A 15,623-nucleotide genomic window follows, 5' to 3' on the forward strand; every position below is an offset into this window, starting at 1 on the left:
TGTTCTTAGAGCATTACAGCTCATTCATTCATAAAACCCTTCTAGGCTTCCGTTCTCAATGCCCACCAGCCTCACACATTTCCAACTACACTGTCTCATGGATTTCAAACACATTAGATCCCAAATTGTACTTCTCATTCCTCTTCCCCGTCTCCTTCCTAAATCTTCCCCTGCTTTCCTCATCTCAAAGAGTTTCCCAACCACCCCACAAATCTGTGGGTCATTATTTGCCATGTCTCATTTCTTTACCTCTGCATTCAATGGCTTTGCAATCCAACCTTCTTAACATTCAGGAAGAATAATAAACATTCAACAGTCAACTCTCTAAATTAAAGTTCTATCTTGGGTTGGGGAGGTAGCTCAGTTGTAGGGTACTTATCTATCATGCTCTGGGATTAATCCCAAGTACTTCGGAATGGAGGGTAACCCACTCTAACAATCTTAAGCAGTCAAGCTGATGCCCTATGGTAGGGCTAGGAAGAGATTCATGTCCACAAATGGTTATGGCACACTCTTATCTGTTCCAAGCCATTTTTCCTCTCCACATCTGCTGGACCAACCTTAATTGAGGACTCTGTCTTCAACCACAGATAACACAACAAGGTCTTTCTGATTTCCTGACTTCAACATCAAATCCCATCTGTTCATCTGATACAGTATCCAAATATCATTCTGAAATCTAGAGCTCACAATGCTGCTGCCTCCTAAACCCCATTCTTGGCCTTCCATGGACCACTCTTTGTCGTCACAAATAGGGCTTTTGATCACTTGGGCCCTCCTGACTCTTAGCTTTCTCTTAGCCTTGCAACACCTCCACCCAACACTTCTATTTCCAACACACTGATGTATGCAACATTCCCAAATATACAATGGCATTCCATACTGAGCTTATCTGTTCTGTTCCCTAGGACACCATTCTCCAGTATGTACATGGAGCAAGCAGCTGCTCACCTCTCAGATGCAGCTCAAAGTCTTTCTCTCAGAAGCTTTTCCTGGTCTGGAAATACAACTGAGAGAAAGAACAATTGCCTAGTGTGAGCAAGGCCCCATATTCAATCTCAGTACCCACCTCCCTCCCAGAGCTTTTCCTAGATACCTTACTCCCAATTTTTATACTTCTAGTGCATTTAGCACTTCAACATCCATTGCTCAATTGATTTATTTTCATATTCATCTCATCTCACTAGATAGGAGCTTACAGATCTGAATCTTAGCATATGAGAGCACACGGCACAGAGATGGTACACAGTAGGATATCAATAAATGGTCAATATCATTATCTAGTACCCTAAGACCAGCACACACAAGTGTCTCGGTAAGTACCTGTTGAAAGAAATGTACCAGTATGCCCTTGCCATCTATCAAGACCAGATAAATGCTAAAATATTAGTACATTCTAGATTGTTAGAGAATCCAAGATCTTCATCTACAGTCCAAGAACAGGAAATGGAATTTTTTTTTCCTTCAGCCCTATGGTGGTTTAAATGAGAATGACCCCCACAGGTTCATACATTTAAATGCTTAGGGAGTGGTACTATTTGAAAGGGTTAGGTGTGGCCTTGTTGGAGGAGGTGTGTCACTGGGGGTGGCTCTGAGGTTTCAGAAGCCCACGCCAGGCCCAGTGGCTCTCTCTTCCTGCTGCCTGTGGATCCGGACGTAGAACTCTTAGCTACTCTGACTGAGTGTTGCCGTGCTCCCCGCCATGATAATGAACTAAACCTCTGAAACTACAAGCAAGCCCCAACTAAATGCTTTCTTTTTTAAGAATTGCCATGGTCATGGTGTCTCACATCAATAGAACTTTGACAAACAAACAAACAAATAATAAATAATAGGGGGAGAAAGGAAAGAAATTGAGGTCCTGGCCCTAAATCAATGAAAGTTCTAGAAAACACAGGAAGAAAGGAAGGAAATACACAGACGATAAGATGGAGACCAAGAGAACTGGGAGAAGCCTGACCCCATAAGTACCTGCCTCCCTGACACAGACTCCCTGGGGAAAAGCCAGAGAATGATCAAATAACTTTACCTTTATTCCAGAGACAAAAGGGGAGCCCCAAAACACAAGGTCAGAAGATGGCAGAATGGCAAGGCTTCCTTCTGAGAGAGATCCCCCAGGCTCAGTCCACTGAAGGAGGAAAACCACTACAGACCATCAGCTCATAAAGTAAAAGCCAGCCACTGTTCCAAAATTAACCTGCAGATAGCCCAACCCCCACACCAACAGAATGTGGTCTCTAACACAATACCTTCCTAGCCAGGGGCTTCTTCAGGATGTCAGTGGGCACCATGAGGCAACAGAGAGACGTTTCAGTAGTAGCCAGGCACAGAAGTAAAGTGTATTTATTACACATGTCTCTGAAAGTCCAACCCTAGAACAGTCATGACTAAGCACAGTGGCCCCAGTAACCAGCAATTCGCACCCAAATTAAGGGGTAAGAGCAATATCCATATAGACATAGGTACCCCAAGGGTGTCAGTGTATACAACAGCCAGGTGGGATTGCATGTGCTTGTAATTCCAGCACTTGGGAGGGAGGAGAAAGGTCAGGAGTTCAAGGTCATCCTCCAATATACAGTGAACTTCAAACAAACACAACAACAAAAGTGTGTACAACACAACGTGGGGAAAAAAAAACAGAAAGAAATAAACTCAAAGGCAGATTGTGCTTTTGAGACAAACGTAGGAAGAAATTCTATTTCTTGAGTTGTACAAAGAACAGTCTGAATCGTGTAAGACCATGCATCTGAGGCCCCTACTCACATCAGCGTAGGGACCAAACATCAGAAGAGCCATGTGGAAGGGGCTGAGGCCTCCTTCGAGGAGAAAAGGGTGTGGACGCTGCTGCAGCAGGCAGGAGTCTGGCAGCGCCACTGCTGGTTCCCGCCGTGGTCCCTGAGAAGCCATGAGGTCGGGAGCATCCTCCTCAGCCTTCCAGCGGAACTGTCTCCCTCATTGAACACAACCCCCATTGCATGTCTGTTATCTTACACAGGGTCCCATGGGAACAGAGAACTTCCTAATTCCACACATAGAGGCGATCTGCCACTCACTGGAAGGCAGAAGGCCATGTGTAATTTTTTCCACTGTTTTCATTAGCTGCCTTGAGAAAACAACATTAGAGACAAGTTAGAAGAAATATTTGTGTTATGTGGGCATCAGCAAGAACACAGGGTGTGTGGGGTGGGGTCAAGGATGAGTCAGGGCAGGCCCAGATGATTCTGCTGAAGATATTTTAGCACTGAGGTGCATGAGGCTTCCATCTGACTTATTAAAATAGTGCCGGGTAGTGAGAGAAGCTGGTACATTCTCACACCCATGAGATGGCCCTGGAGGTTTGAGCAACAATTGAGACACAGCTGCTGTGGCTAAAACCAGGCAAGTACAGATGTGCCCGGAAAGGGGGAGTCACATCACGACATCCCAAACTCTAAATGTCAAGGGAGAAAGTGTTTAAGAAGTCTGTGAAGCAGAGTGGATGACTGAGTTAGATACCACTTGTACACATATCGAACCCTCGGCTGCTTGGGTCCCTGGAAAACAACTGTGGTTTGAAGAGCTACGTCAGAAATCTGCCTGCTCAGCAAAGTGAAACAACACAGCAGAGACCGGCTCAGTCTCATGTCCACCTCCAATGCCCAGACAGCTGACTCTGCAGATCCAGAAGTTGGTTTAGAAAAGGTCTTTCTAGCTGGGCGTGGTGGTGTGCGCCTTTAATCCCAGCACTCAGGAGGCAGAAGCAAGTGGATCTCTGTGAGTTCGAGGCCAGCCTGGTCTACAAAACGAGAGTTCCAGGACAGCCAGGACTGTTACACAGAGAAACCCAAAACAAAACAAAAAGCAAAAACAAAAGAAAAGATTCTTTTACTGGGTATTTTTCTTCCCCCTTCCATAGCTGCTTTCCTTCAAAGTAACGCTGTCTATAATTTCCTGTATTCTTCATTAGAACAGTAGGTAAGAAGGGTGGTGAAAGCGCATGGCCCCACATGGCAGCATCCTCACTCTTAAATAATGAGAAAAAAACCAGTTTCTCTTTGTCTGTCTGTCTGTCTGTCTGTCTGTCTCTCTCTCTCTCTCTCTCACACACACACACACACACACACACACACACACACACACACACTCAACTTACCAAATGCCTTCTTGGGTTCTATTAACTGCAAAGTAAAGAGTTCCTCTTTTTTCAATTCCTTTAGCTTCTTAGCGACTTCAAAGTGACGCCATCCAACAATATTTTCTCCATTTATGGATTCAATATGATCCCCCACACAGATTGTCTTAACTGAGTCAATGGTGCTGCCATCTTTAATTCTCTGAAAGAAAGAAAATCAATGACGCTATCCAGTGGAACTGTGTGGCATTACTTCTCGGGCTCCTGAGATACATCATGCTGACATATTTACAATATAGTTTAAAGCTCACTTAAAGACAGAAAACCAAGCAAGAAAGAACAAGCATCCTTTCCCCACCCTGCTTCGTCTTCTTTCCATTCAGAATTCAGCTAGTTAACAGCCACCATCTCACACAGCCTTCCAAACTACACAGTGATAAATGACGGTTTAAAGATTTTTTTTCATATATATTTGCGGGTGCTCTCTCTCTCTCTCTCTCTCTCTCTCTCTCTCTCTCTCTCTCACACACACACACACACACACACACACACACACACACACACACATGCCCGCAGAGGCCAGAAGAAAGCATCGGCTCTCCTGTAGATGAAGCTACAGGAGTATGTGGTGCTGGCAACCAAACACACCCTCTGGAAGAGCAGCAAGTGCTCTTGGCCACTGAGACATTTCTGCTGCTCTTCAACAAGAGACCCAGAGAGCTTAAGCTCTGTCTAGTGGCTTTGTGTTTAAATCTGTTGCAAATGCAAAGACGCTGTGATAGTCAAGGAGACCAGTGTCCCCTGAGCAACAAGCATGGTTAACATTTCAGGAGTCAGAGTCTGCGCTTTGACATCCATCAGTGAGGGCGAGGTCATGCTATTGATTTGCATACTGTTGATTTGCATACTATCGATTTGCACTGATGCATTTTAAAGGAGACAAGCTTAGGACCCATGGAGAAACTTCAAGCTCTTTGATGGGGTAGTTTTCATTTTTACATTTTTATGACGTGTGTGTGTGTGTGTGTGTGTGTGTGTGTGTGTGTGTGTGTGTATGTGTGTACACGTGAGCAGGCATGTAGAAGTCAGAGGACAGCTTCCAGGAGCCAGTGTCCCAAGGACACCCACCTCAGCTTGTCAGGCTTGGCAGGAAACACCTTTCCTTACCTGCTGAGTCATCTCACCAGTCCTATTTTTGTCTTGATTTTGGTTTTTAAAGACACATCTCTCTAGGTAGCCAGGCTGGCCTCAAACTTGTAATCCTCCTGACTCTAGCTCCTAAATAATGGGATTTCAGGCCTGTTCCACCACACCCAGTTTATTAAATTTTACTTCTATACAATGCACCTGGCATGCAGAGTTTCACCATAAGAGTAAAATCCATTCGATGGCACCAAGAATTCTTAAGGGACCTTAGGGAAAGGGACCTCAGAAAACTCTGCCAGCTAAGAGACCCCAAAACACATGCAAGATCTCCCCAGTGATGAGGAGGGAACAGAACAAAATCCTTCATGGGAAGGACAGGCCAGGCAGGTCAGGGGCTTGGCTGCTTTGTTATAAAGGTGTATTACCCTACTCCTGCCAGTGAGATGTACAACACATCTGCCTGATCAACATGTGCAAGAGCTGAGCAAAACCAGAGGTAGCCAACATCTCCATAATGCTGTTATCAGGAAAATATTGAAAAAGATGGAGCTTAGCAAGATAAGCATTTTTACCTGTATTATTGCACACCATAACCAACAATAGATTTCATTTTACTTCCAGATTCTAAAAATAGTGTTATGTTTTTTGTTCTAGTAATTATTAACACACTGTATACAAATGGCATGCTAATATTCATTTAAATATCCCTCATTTATTATTACACACAAAAGGTAGTAAAGCCGGAAGTCTCCAATCTAACTGACATTGTTTTACTAGAATTCATCTGTAGTGGGTAGCTGTTCCAGCTTTGATCTTGAAGCACCGCCCCTAGTGAGGCAGCAGTAACTGCCACGCCTGCCTATGATCTGCCCCTGGGGCGTGGCCAAGAGGAAACCCCCTAAGATGTGTACGTGCTTGCTCTCTTGACTCCTCATGATCCTGGATGCTGGACTGCAGACTAAGTCAAGAGTTCTCCAGAGAACCACACTGGACTGAATCTTGTCTCTCCCAGATCCTGTAACTGACCCTTAGTTGCTGTAAGTTACCCCTGAAATAAACCTCTTTTAATTACCAGCAAAACTATGTGGAATTGCCTCGTTAATTGCCGCTATATTCATCATCTCTTATACAACTAACAGGAACAAACATGGTAACTACAACACACTGCTTAAAAAGCAATTCTGCTGGGCGGTGATGGCATGCACCGTTAATCCCAGCACTCAGGAGGCAGAGGTAGGCAGATCTCTGAATTTGAGGTCAGCCTGGTCTAAAGAGCACATTCTAGGACAGCCAGGGCTACACAGAGAAACCCTGTCTCAAAACCACCACCATCCTCACCCCAAAAAAATCTACAGTTTCTAAATTGTTGCAGAAAACAAGATTAAACAAAAGATTTTCCTTCTAAAGGAAAAAAAAAAAACTATTAGACACACTGCTAAATAACCATTCTTAAGCCACCATGAGATTTGAAAATCTGCATTAAACTTTGACATTTTTTATTCTAATTGATGTCTTGATACACTGGAGCCTATTTTCCCCCTTTTGTTCAATTATATCAAACAAATTTCAGTAACCTCATATACGTATCTTCAGTTTTTTCAACACTTGTAATGTTATTTAAAATAATGAAATATATAAGCTTAATCAGATAAAAGACTTAGAGGAGATGGATGACTCTTACCTGTGAATTAAGGGTCGGGGTCATGAGGAGACGCTGTCACCCAGTGTGTAAGAAGCTAGAAAGGTCACCAGAAAGCATCCAGAGTACAGGAGGAAAGGCAGGTTGCAGAAGTCGGACAGCAGCAGGCAGAGACCCAGGCAGCAGCTGGAGACAGATGTGGATTGGGGATCAGGAAGAGAAAATGAAGGAGACACACCCGATGCGGAAGCACAGTAGAGACCTGGCTGTTTTACGTGCGATCTGAGCCAACGCCTAAGCCAACAGAATAAAAACGGAGGTGGTGGGTGTCTTAGGGTTGTTACTGTGATAAAACACCAATGATCAGGCCGGGAACGGTGGTGCACGTGTTTAATTTCAGTATTTTGGAGGCAGAGGAAGTAGGATCTCTGTGAGTTTGAGGCCTCCTGGTCTACATAAAGAATTCCAGGGCTATGTAGAGGGACTCTGTCTCTTACAAACAAAACAAAACAAAAAAAAAAAAAAAAAGAGAAAATAAGGGTTTATCCAGCTTACATTCCCTGGGTCACAGTCCATTGAGAAGCCAAGGCAGGAACTTAAGGCAAGAGCCAGGAGTCAAGAACTGATACAGAGACCATGGAGGGGTGCTGCTTATGGATTGTTCTTCACGGCTTGCTCAGCCTGCTTTTTCATACAGTCCGGGGCCACCTGCTCAGGGTGGCAGTGCACACAGTGAGCCAGGCCCTCCTTCATCAATCATGAATGAAGAACATGCCCCAAAGATCTGCCTAAAGACAATCTGATGGAGACGGATTTTCTCAGTTTCTCAGCTGAGGTTCTTCTTCCCAGATAATTCAAGCTGGGCAAGAGAGCTCAATCAGTGAAATGTTAGTTGTGCAAGCATGGGACACACGTGTGTCTAACCCAGTCCTGGAGAGGGTGAGGCAAGAGGATACCTGGGGCTTCCTGGCTAGCTAGTCTAGTCGATTGATGATAGGATCCCAGGAAGTGATCCTATCTTAGAAAGGAAGGTAGCTAGCTCCTGAGGGACACCCAATATTGACCTCTGGCCTCCACATATACATGTGAACAATTTTTTTTAATTTAAATTATTCAGCTAGAACCTCCAGCTCACTCCTGCTTGATCCAAAAAGCACCATCTCTCTCTCTCCAAATGCAGCTCTCTCAGAGAATCTTCAACAAAGAAGAGGTACCAAAAAGCCCAGTTCTGCATTCTTGGCGGCTGTGGCAGCTCCTCCCCTGGAGTTGCCAGCCGCCCAAGTCCCTGCCTAAGCATTCCAGCTTTTGACCAAATTTGGGCACAAGCCCAGCTTATGGGAGACACATCATCACCCCTCACCTACAGGCTATATAAGCTCCCTGTAGTTCAGCATGTGACTTCTCCTGCCTCGAACTCTGGGACTGGAGAACTCACCGGGAGTTGCTTTGCCCAAATAAACCTATTCTTTTACTTTTTCAATTCAGCTAGATCTGGCTTACTGTGTGGGCAGAGAAACCTATTATTGCAATACCGAAAACCTATTATAAATGAGGTGTCAACGGATATAAACTTCTGAAATATAATGTGTTTTAACCATCAAACAATAACTTAACAGAGATTAATAATATTTGTCAGCATATTATCTGGTCCTAAGGATCAAGAGGCATGAAAGAGAAACATTATTTGCTCATGTTTCTTGAGTCATTTATATTATTCAATATTTGCTTAAGCATCTAAAGAACTTTTTCTCTCATCTGGTTTTGGAGATTAATGCTGCAAACGGCAAAGAAGACATATTTAATCTGGATCTAGGCTGGTGGCAAGCAAGCAATCCTCCTGACTCTCAACATGTCTCCACACTCTGATCTGTTATTTATAAAAGAAAATACAGTATCACAAATAATGAGACAACAAACCTCACATCCCTTCCAAAGTGGTCCCCTAAGGAATTGTCAGCATTTGGATAATTTCCTGATCCAAGGAGTATAACCAGTCTCTCAACATAAGGACACATCAGAACGTAACAGAATAGGGACTGAAGAGATGGCTCAGAGGTTAGGAGCACTGAGAACTCAGGTTCAATTCCCAGCACCTACATGGCACTTACAACCATCCATAACCACTGAAAACTCCAGTTCCAGGCAATCTGACACCCGCTCTGGCCTCTGCAGGCATCAGGCAAACATGTATGTGGTACACGGAGGTACATGCAAGCGAAATACCCACACATATAAAAAAAAAAGTTTCTTAATCAAGGAAAAAAAGAGATTAAAGAGAACCCTACAAAAAGCTAAGGAATTATTCCAGGGACACAGAAGAACTAACAGAAAGCAGGATGATTCACTGGGACTACAGGAGGGAGGAGGTGTGGGGAAGGTAACCAAAACCAAAGCAGACTAGAGGTAAGTTTTTCTTGTTTGTTTGTTTTTGTTTTGTGGTGAGACAAGAGCTCAAAACAAGGCTGGTTTCAAGCTCTCTACAGAGCCAAAGGTGACCTTGAACTTCTGATCACTCTGCCTTTACCTGCTTTGGGATTATAGGCATGCACCTCTATGCCCAGTTTTATGCTGTGCTGGGGACAGAACCCAAGGCCTTGAGTATGTAAGACATACTCTACCCATTGAACTACACCCCCAGCCCTGTCAAATCAATGTTCAATTCTTCTCAATTTCATGATTGTACTATGGCTAGATGTAGCATAAAGAATACTTTTGATCTTAGTAATCACACTCTGTAGTTGGGAGTCAAAAAGGATGAATATAGAGATACAGATATAAATGTATACAAAAACTACATAGCAAATTAGCAAATAGTAAAAATGGACATTTATGTAGGTGACATATCAAAGCTATTTTTATAATTATAAAATTGTAATATTTTCAATTTTGAAATTATCCAATTTATAAAATTTTTATCATCTGTATTTTAAAGTACACAGTATGTTGGCTTCCTCCTTTCTTACTGTGACCTCTGTCCCCAAAGGACTAGTGACTAGTACTCTGAGGCAGGCACATGTTTGACAAGACATTTTAAAAAAATAGAAACAGCAGCTTTGAATGTCAGATGCTAACAGCGAAAGCTTCCACACTCATCTGCAGACAGTAGGCAGGCTCTGCTGCCAGAGCCTGTGTCCTGAACTTCCCCTGGATGATCCCACATGACTTTCCCAACTCAATGGTTTTCCATTTGGTCACCCACTCAACCTCCAGTGCATTCCTATCTTCTGCAGAGCTAAAAATAACCATCTTATCAAGCGGGCAGTTAGAGTAGCATCTACAGCTAACATAACAACCCCGTAAATGTTTCTTTAACAATGACGGTGCATCAGCAAAGAAACACATAAACTGTGCTGCATTGCACAAAGCCTATCGCTAAGTCTTAGCTCAGTGCATAGAAACGCTGGCCCTAGAGTCAGACTTCTTGGGTTCAAATCCTGAACCTGCCTGGTTGTATAATTCTGGCCAAGCTCTTTAACCTTCCTGATCCTGTCTGTAAAGTGGGGGTTGGAAACACTGCCCGCCACAGATTGTAAAGACACACTGACAAATGCAGGGACAGCAAAGTAAATAATGATGATTCTAGGAACTCCAAGAAGCAAACGGCCGCAGATGCCACTTTTCAGGGTAGGTATCAACTGGAAGGGCAAACACGGAGCCTTCAGGGTGGCAGGAATGCAATTCCTATGGATCTTACCCCATTATACCAGTGTGAGTCAGTGAACTGTCATTAAGCTGTAGATTTTTTTTAAATGTTACTAGACTACAACAAAAAAGCAAATTAAAAAAATGCATAGTGCCAATAAAATAAGATTGTTGTGAAAATGGGAGCTAGATCAGTTGGAAAAAGTGCTGGCCATGAGACCCTGAGGACCAGAGCTTGGATCTCTAGCTCCCACATAAAGAGCCAGGCCTGCATCTGTAATTCCAGCAATGGGGAGGCAGAGACAGCCAGATCCCTAGAGCGCTTGACAGCCAACCTAACCTAACCAGTGAGCTCCCCGAAAGGCCTGGTCTCAAGAACTGAGGTAAGTGACTGAGGAACATCAGCCTCTGGCCACCACACACATGAACACGTATACGTGCCTCTACACGCATGTGCACACACCCACACCAACACAAGCACCTCTGTACACATAAAATTAAATGAAAATACATGGAAACAGGATGGCTGTGAAGGTTAAACAAAACCATGTGAAGTGGCAAGCGTTTGATAAGCATGTCAGTGGCTGCTATAAAGGCAGCCACCCCACCACCCCACCCCACCCCACCCCACCCCCCTCGAGGAGGTAGGATCACCTGAGCCCAGTTTAGGGACAGCCTGGGCTACATGGCAAGACACTGTCTTAAGAGAACATTCAAGAATTGTGTCTGAACTGGACATATAGAGAGATTCCCTTGGTCTCAGCAATGTGACACATAACTATTTATATAGATGTTGTAACTGGTCTAGAGATGGTTTAAGCTGTACAGGAGGGTGTACATAGGTTCTTTACAAACCTGTGCTATACAAACAAATGCTATGCTATTTGTATTACACACTTGAGCAGGCACAGATTTTAGTATGCACAGGGGTTCCTGAGCCAACCCATACACACACACACACACACACACATATATACACACACACACACACACACACATATGCACACACACACACACACACATATGCACACACACATACACACACACATGGGGGGGAGCAGCTGTACTCATTACAGCAGAATTTTTTACTTCTTAGCTATTCTCCTTTTCATACTATTTTAAATCACTTATCTTTACAACTCTGTATTATTCTTTTCGTATTCATACAAAAGAATTACACTGTTCAGATAATTCTAAAGAACATTTTTTAAAGAAATCGGTGCAGTTAGAAGTAACATTAAATCACAGGAAATCATCCAGGATGTCCTCAGAGATACACAAGCAGGGTGACTTCCCGGAGTAAAGGGAAGGCACCAGGGCCAGGCCTTCCCACTCAAGAAGTTCTAAATTGTAGACACTGTTTAAAGCAAAGGGAAGAATTTCAAAAAGAATATATATATATAAAAAAATGCTATCTTCGAACGTTTTTTAAATGACAGTGAAATACCTATTTGTGAATCCAGCTGAGCTACTTAGCTCTCCCTGAAGATGATTTCTAATTCTCTTTGACCTGGCAGTTTTCTTAATTGGGCCACCCTGTGATTTCTGTCTTTTTTTTTTTTTTTTTAACTTACCTTGATAAAAGCATAGCCAACGCCATTATCTGTGATGGTGAGTCCTAGGGAATCCTCTGATTTATAGACGTTCACTTCCTTTTTTATCCCTTTCACATGGGCAAATATGAAATCTTCAAGACCCAACTGCCCACCGAGGAGCTTTGCCATGTCAATTCTGGGTGTGTTTAAAGTACAAAATAAGATCTGCAAGAGAAAGGAAACTTTTAGATCAGTCTGGTCATTAATGAACTTACTTAATAATAGTCTTCCATTTATGATGCAAAAGTCCCTGTCATAACATGTATTAGTAAGTTGGTGGGTGGGTAGAATTTGAGGCAACATTCTCATGTTAACATTAGACAATGTATATTGGTTATTTCTGAAGACCAGTCCCTAAGCTAAGTCATTTATGTCCACTCTCTCCTTTAACCCTCACAATGACTGTACAAAGGACATTGTTATCTTCCTGTCACAAACAGGAAATGGAGACTTAGCAAGATAAAGTAATTTGCTTTAAGGTCACAAAGTGTCAAAGCCAAGGATCTGAATTCAATTAGGTGACCCATTGCTCACACCTTCAAAACATAAGGTTCTAATCCCAGAGGTCTTCATGATGCATATGCATGATAGTGACGCACACACCGCGACGAAAATGAATATAAAAACCAGTAAATAGATTTTTTTTATTTAAAAGTTTTTTCTTTCCTTTTACATACCGACTCCTGTTCTGCCTCCCTCCCCTTCTCCCGCTCCCCCACCCACCTACCCCTATCCCACCCAACAGATCTTTTTAAATGAGAGAAATTTTATTCTTTTGCATCATAGTGCTATCATACAAAATAGCAATTTAAGTCAAGGTGTTGTATCTCTTGCCTGCATGAATCAGGCTGTGGGTTTGTGGGAAAAAAAATGTTTTTCTGTCAAAGATGGTCAGCCCACATAGGGCCTACCTTGTAAAACTAGCTGTCCTGGAACTCACTCTGTAGACCACGCTGGCCTGGAACTCAGAGTTCCCAGAGTTCCGACTGCCTCTGCCTCCCAAGTGCTGGAATTGAAGGCATGGGCCACCAAGCCCATGTTGAGTTACTTTCACTTTGCTTCTGTGCTCCTTTGTAAAACACCAAGGTCACTATTTGTTTCTAATGGGCTCAATGTCCAGCACAGGAGAGAGGGTACAATTTAAATAGTGGATGAAATGTTTTAGGAATAAATTATATGTCAATAACTAACAAATACAACTATTTAAATTTTAAAATTAAAATTTTAAAAAAGAAATGGAGGAACCAGGCATGAAGGCACATTTTTTAATCCCAATATTCGGGAGGCAGAGGCAGGGGACCTCTGTGAGTTCCAGACCAACCTGGGCTACACAGTGAGACCCTGAGGCTTGGACGGCATTGCTAAAGTTTGGGAAACATCCAGCGTTCTTACAAAATTGAGTAAGGTATTATGCATAAAAAGAACTTCCCAAACCAGCACATTCTAAGGGTCCTGCACCACTAAGACAGCATGTTCTGAATAACATCTACAACTGTATGTGAGAGCTTCTTAAAAGGCATGATCAGAGCAGAAGAATTGGGCTTTGCTCATTTTTAAAGAAGAGAACCAGGATAAATTTCATTTCCCCCAGAAAATGTAGGTGGTGGCTATTCCTGGTTGCCAACTAAAGCCCAAGTTGCCAGGCACACCTGTGAAGGATTTCTAGTTAACTGGATCATTTGAGGTAGGAAAATCCACCTTAAATCCATACCACTTGAGGTCTGAATCTGGGCCACACCTTCTCATAGCAGCCTACATAAAGCACAAAGAGGAAGGAAGCTTTTGCTCTTTGTCTGCTTGCTCTTGTTCTCATACCACCAGAAGTAGAGCCTACGAAGTACACACACACACATGTTGAAATATACATTACTCTATTCCTGTTCCTCTAGACAACCCTGACTAGAACAGTATTCTTACTGTGTATTTTTAAATTTAATTGCTACTTTCCCAGTATTTTAAACTTCTACCATGTACTCATTACTACTGATCATTGAAACTCACCTGGCTAGGACAGAGAAAGCCTGAGCATAGAACCTGCATTATAAATTAATGCTACATTTCTTTCGGTGATACCATTACACATTCTCTAGATACTTTGTGGGTAGCACAGAATAAATATCTGTCACTAGTGCTTCAGAAGGTATTCTAGTCCATAGTCAGATGAACACATCTCCAAAAACACATCCAAATTATTTTTAAAACTCCAGGAAGTTCATTTCTAGCTCTCTTTTGTTTGATATTTTCCTTAAACAGGAACTACCCTGGCCAAAGATTCTACATGTTTCAACAAGATGTGGGGAAAAAAAAAAAAAAAGCTATGGTTTGTATACGTAGAAGTGCATTATTTATGGGTGTGTGTTTTTGAAAATAGAGTCTTCTCTCATACAACACATCCTGACCACAGCATCCCCTTCCTCCACCCCTCCCCTCCCCCACCTCCCCCTTCCCCTTCCTTTTTCCTTCAGAAAAGAGAAGGCTTCCAAGAGACAACCAAACACGATAAAACAAGATACAATAAGATAAGTCAAAAGTCCTCACATCGAGGCTGGACAAGGTAACCCAACAGGAGGAAGAGTCCCAAGAGCAGGCCAAAGAGCCAGAGACTCTTGTGGGTGTTGTTTTAAGGGTAAGCAAGTGAAATGGTTGTCTCCTGTGGCTACCTACAGTAGCAATGCTAAAAAATTTCATGGAATGGTTTTCTGTATCTCAGTTTTCCCACTAACCTTACCTTCTTCCTACCCTTATCTCAAGTAAGAATTGTAGAAATGCCAGTCATTGTCACTGTAGAAAATAAAAAAGGAAAATGCAAAACCTAGTAACCCTCCCTACTCTTACTCAGGGATTTTCACTCCACTACTACATGTAAGAAAACATCAGTGTTTACTCCTTTTGTTAATGACTAGGTTTAACCTGAACTATTCTCTTTTTTCAGATTTATTTCATTTTTAATTATGCATATGTGGATGTCTCTGTGTGGGGGTGTATAAATCTAAGTGCAGGTGTCCAAAGAAACTAGAGGTGTTTGGTCCCTCTGGAGTTAGAGCTACAGGTGGTTGTGAGCCACCTGATGTGGGTACTGGGATCTGAACTCTGGTTCTCTGAAAGAGCAGCAAATGCTCTTAATCACTCAACCATCCTCCAGCTCTGGGCATTTGTATTGTCTGAGTTTCAAAGGCTGGTCTACATATTGAATTCTAGGCCAGCCAAGACAGTCTAATGACCCTAAAACAACAACAACCTTCCAAAAATTTCAGTGTTTTCTGCTATATAATGCCCCAGGCCTTAGTCATTGTTCTACTGCTATGAAGAGACAATATGACCAAGGCAACTCTTATGAAAGAAAGCATTTAATTGGGGCTTGCTTACAGTTCCAGAGAGCCCATTATCATCAAGGCTGGGACCATGACAACGGCAGGTGTGCTGTTGGAAAAGTAGCTTAGAGCTACATCTTGATCCAAAAGCAGAGAGAGAGACTGGGCTTGTCATGGGC

At 42.8% G+C, this 15,623-nt stretch overlaps 1 protein-coding gene across 1 annotated transcript in view; it reads right to left on the reverse strand.

Moving 5' to 3' along the window:
* The window catches only part of Gipc2 (GIPC PDZ domain containing family member 2), a 77,195-nt gene that overhangs the window by 33,077 nt on the left and 28,495 nt on the right, over nucleotides 1-15,623 (reverse strand). The window contains exons 2-3 of the mRNA XM_059265051.1: nucleotides 12,113-12,298; nucleotides 4,133-4,313 (exon numbers count right to left, since the gene is read on the reverse strand). Of these exons, the coding sequence (XP_059121034.1) occupies nucleotides 4,133-4,313; nucleotides 12,113-12,298 (367 nt within the window). The remainder of the gene's footprint in view (nucleotides 1-4,132; nucleotides 4,314-12,112; nucleotides 12,299-15,623) is intronic.

The sequence above is a fragment of the Peromyscus eremicus genome, chromosome 6 (genome assembly GCF_949786415.1).
Source record: "Peromyscus eremicus chromosome 6, PerEre_H2_v1, whole genome shotgun sequence".
Taxonomy (NCBI): domain Eukaryota; kingdom Metazoa; phylum Chordata; class Mammalia; order Rodentia; family Cricetidae; genus Peromyscus; species Peromyscus eremicus.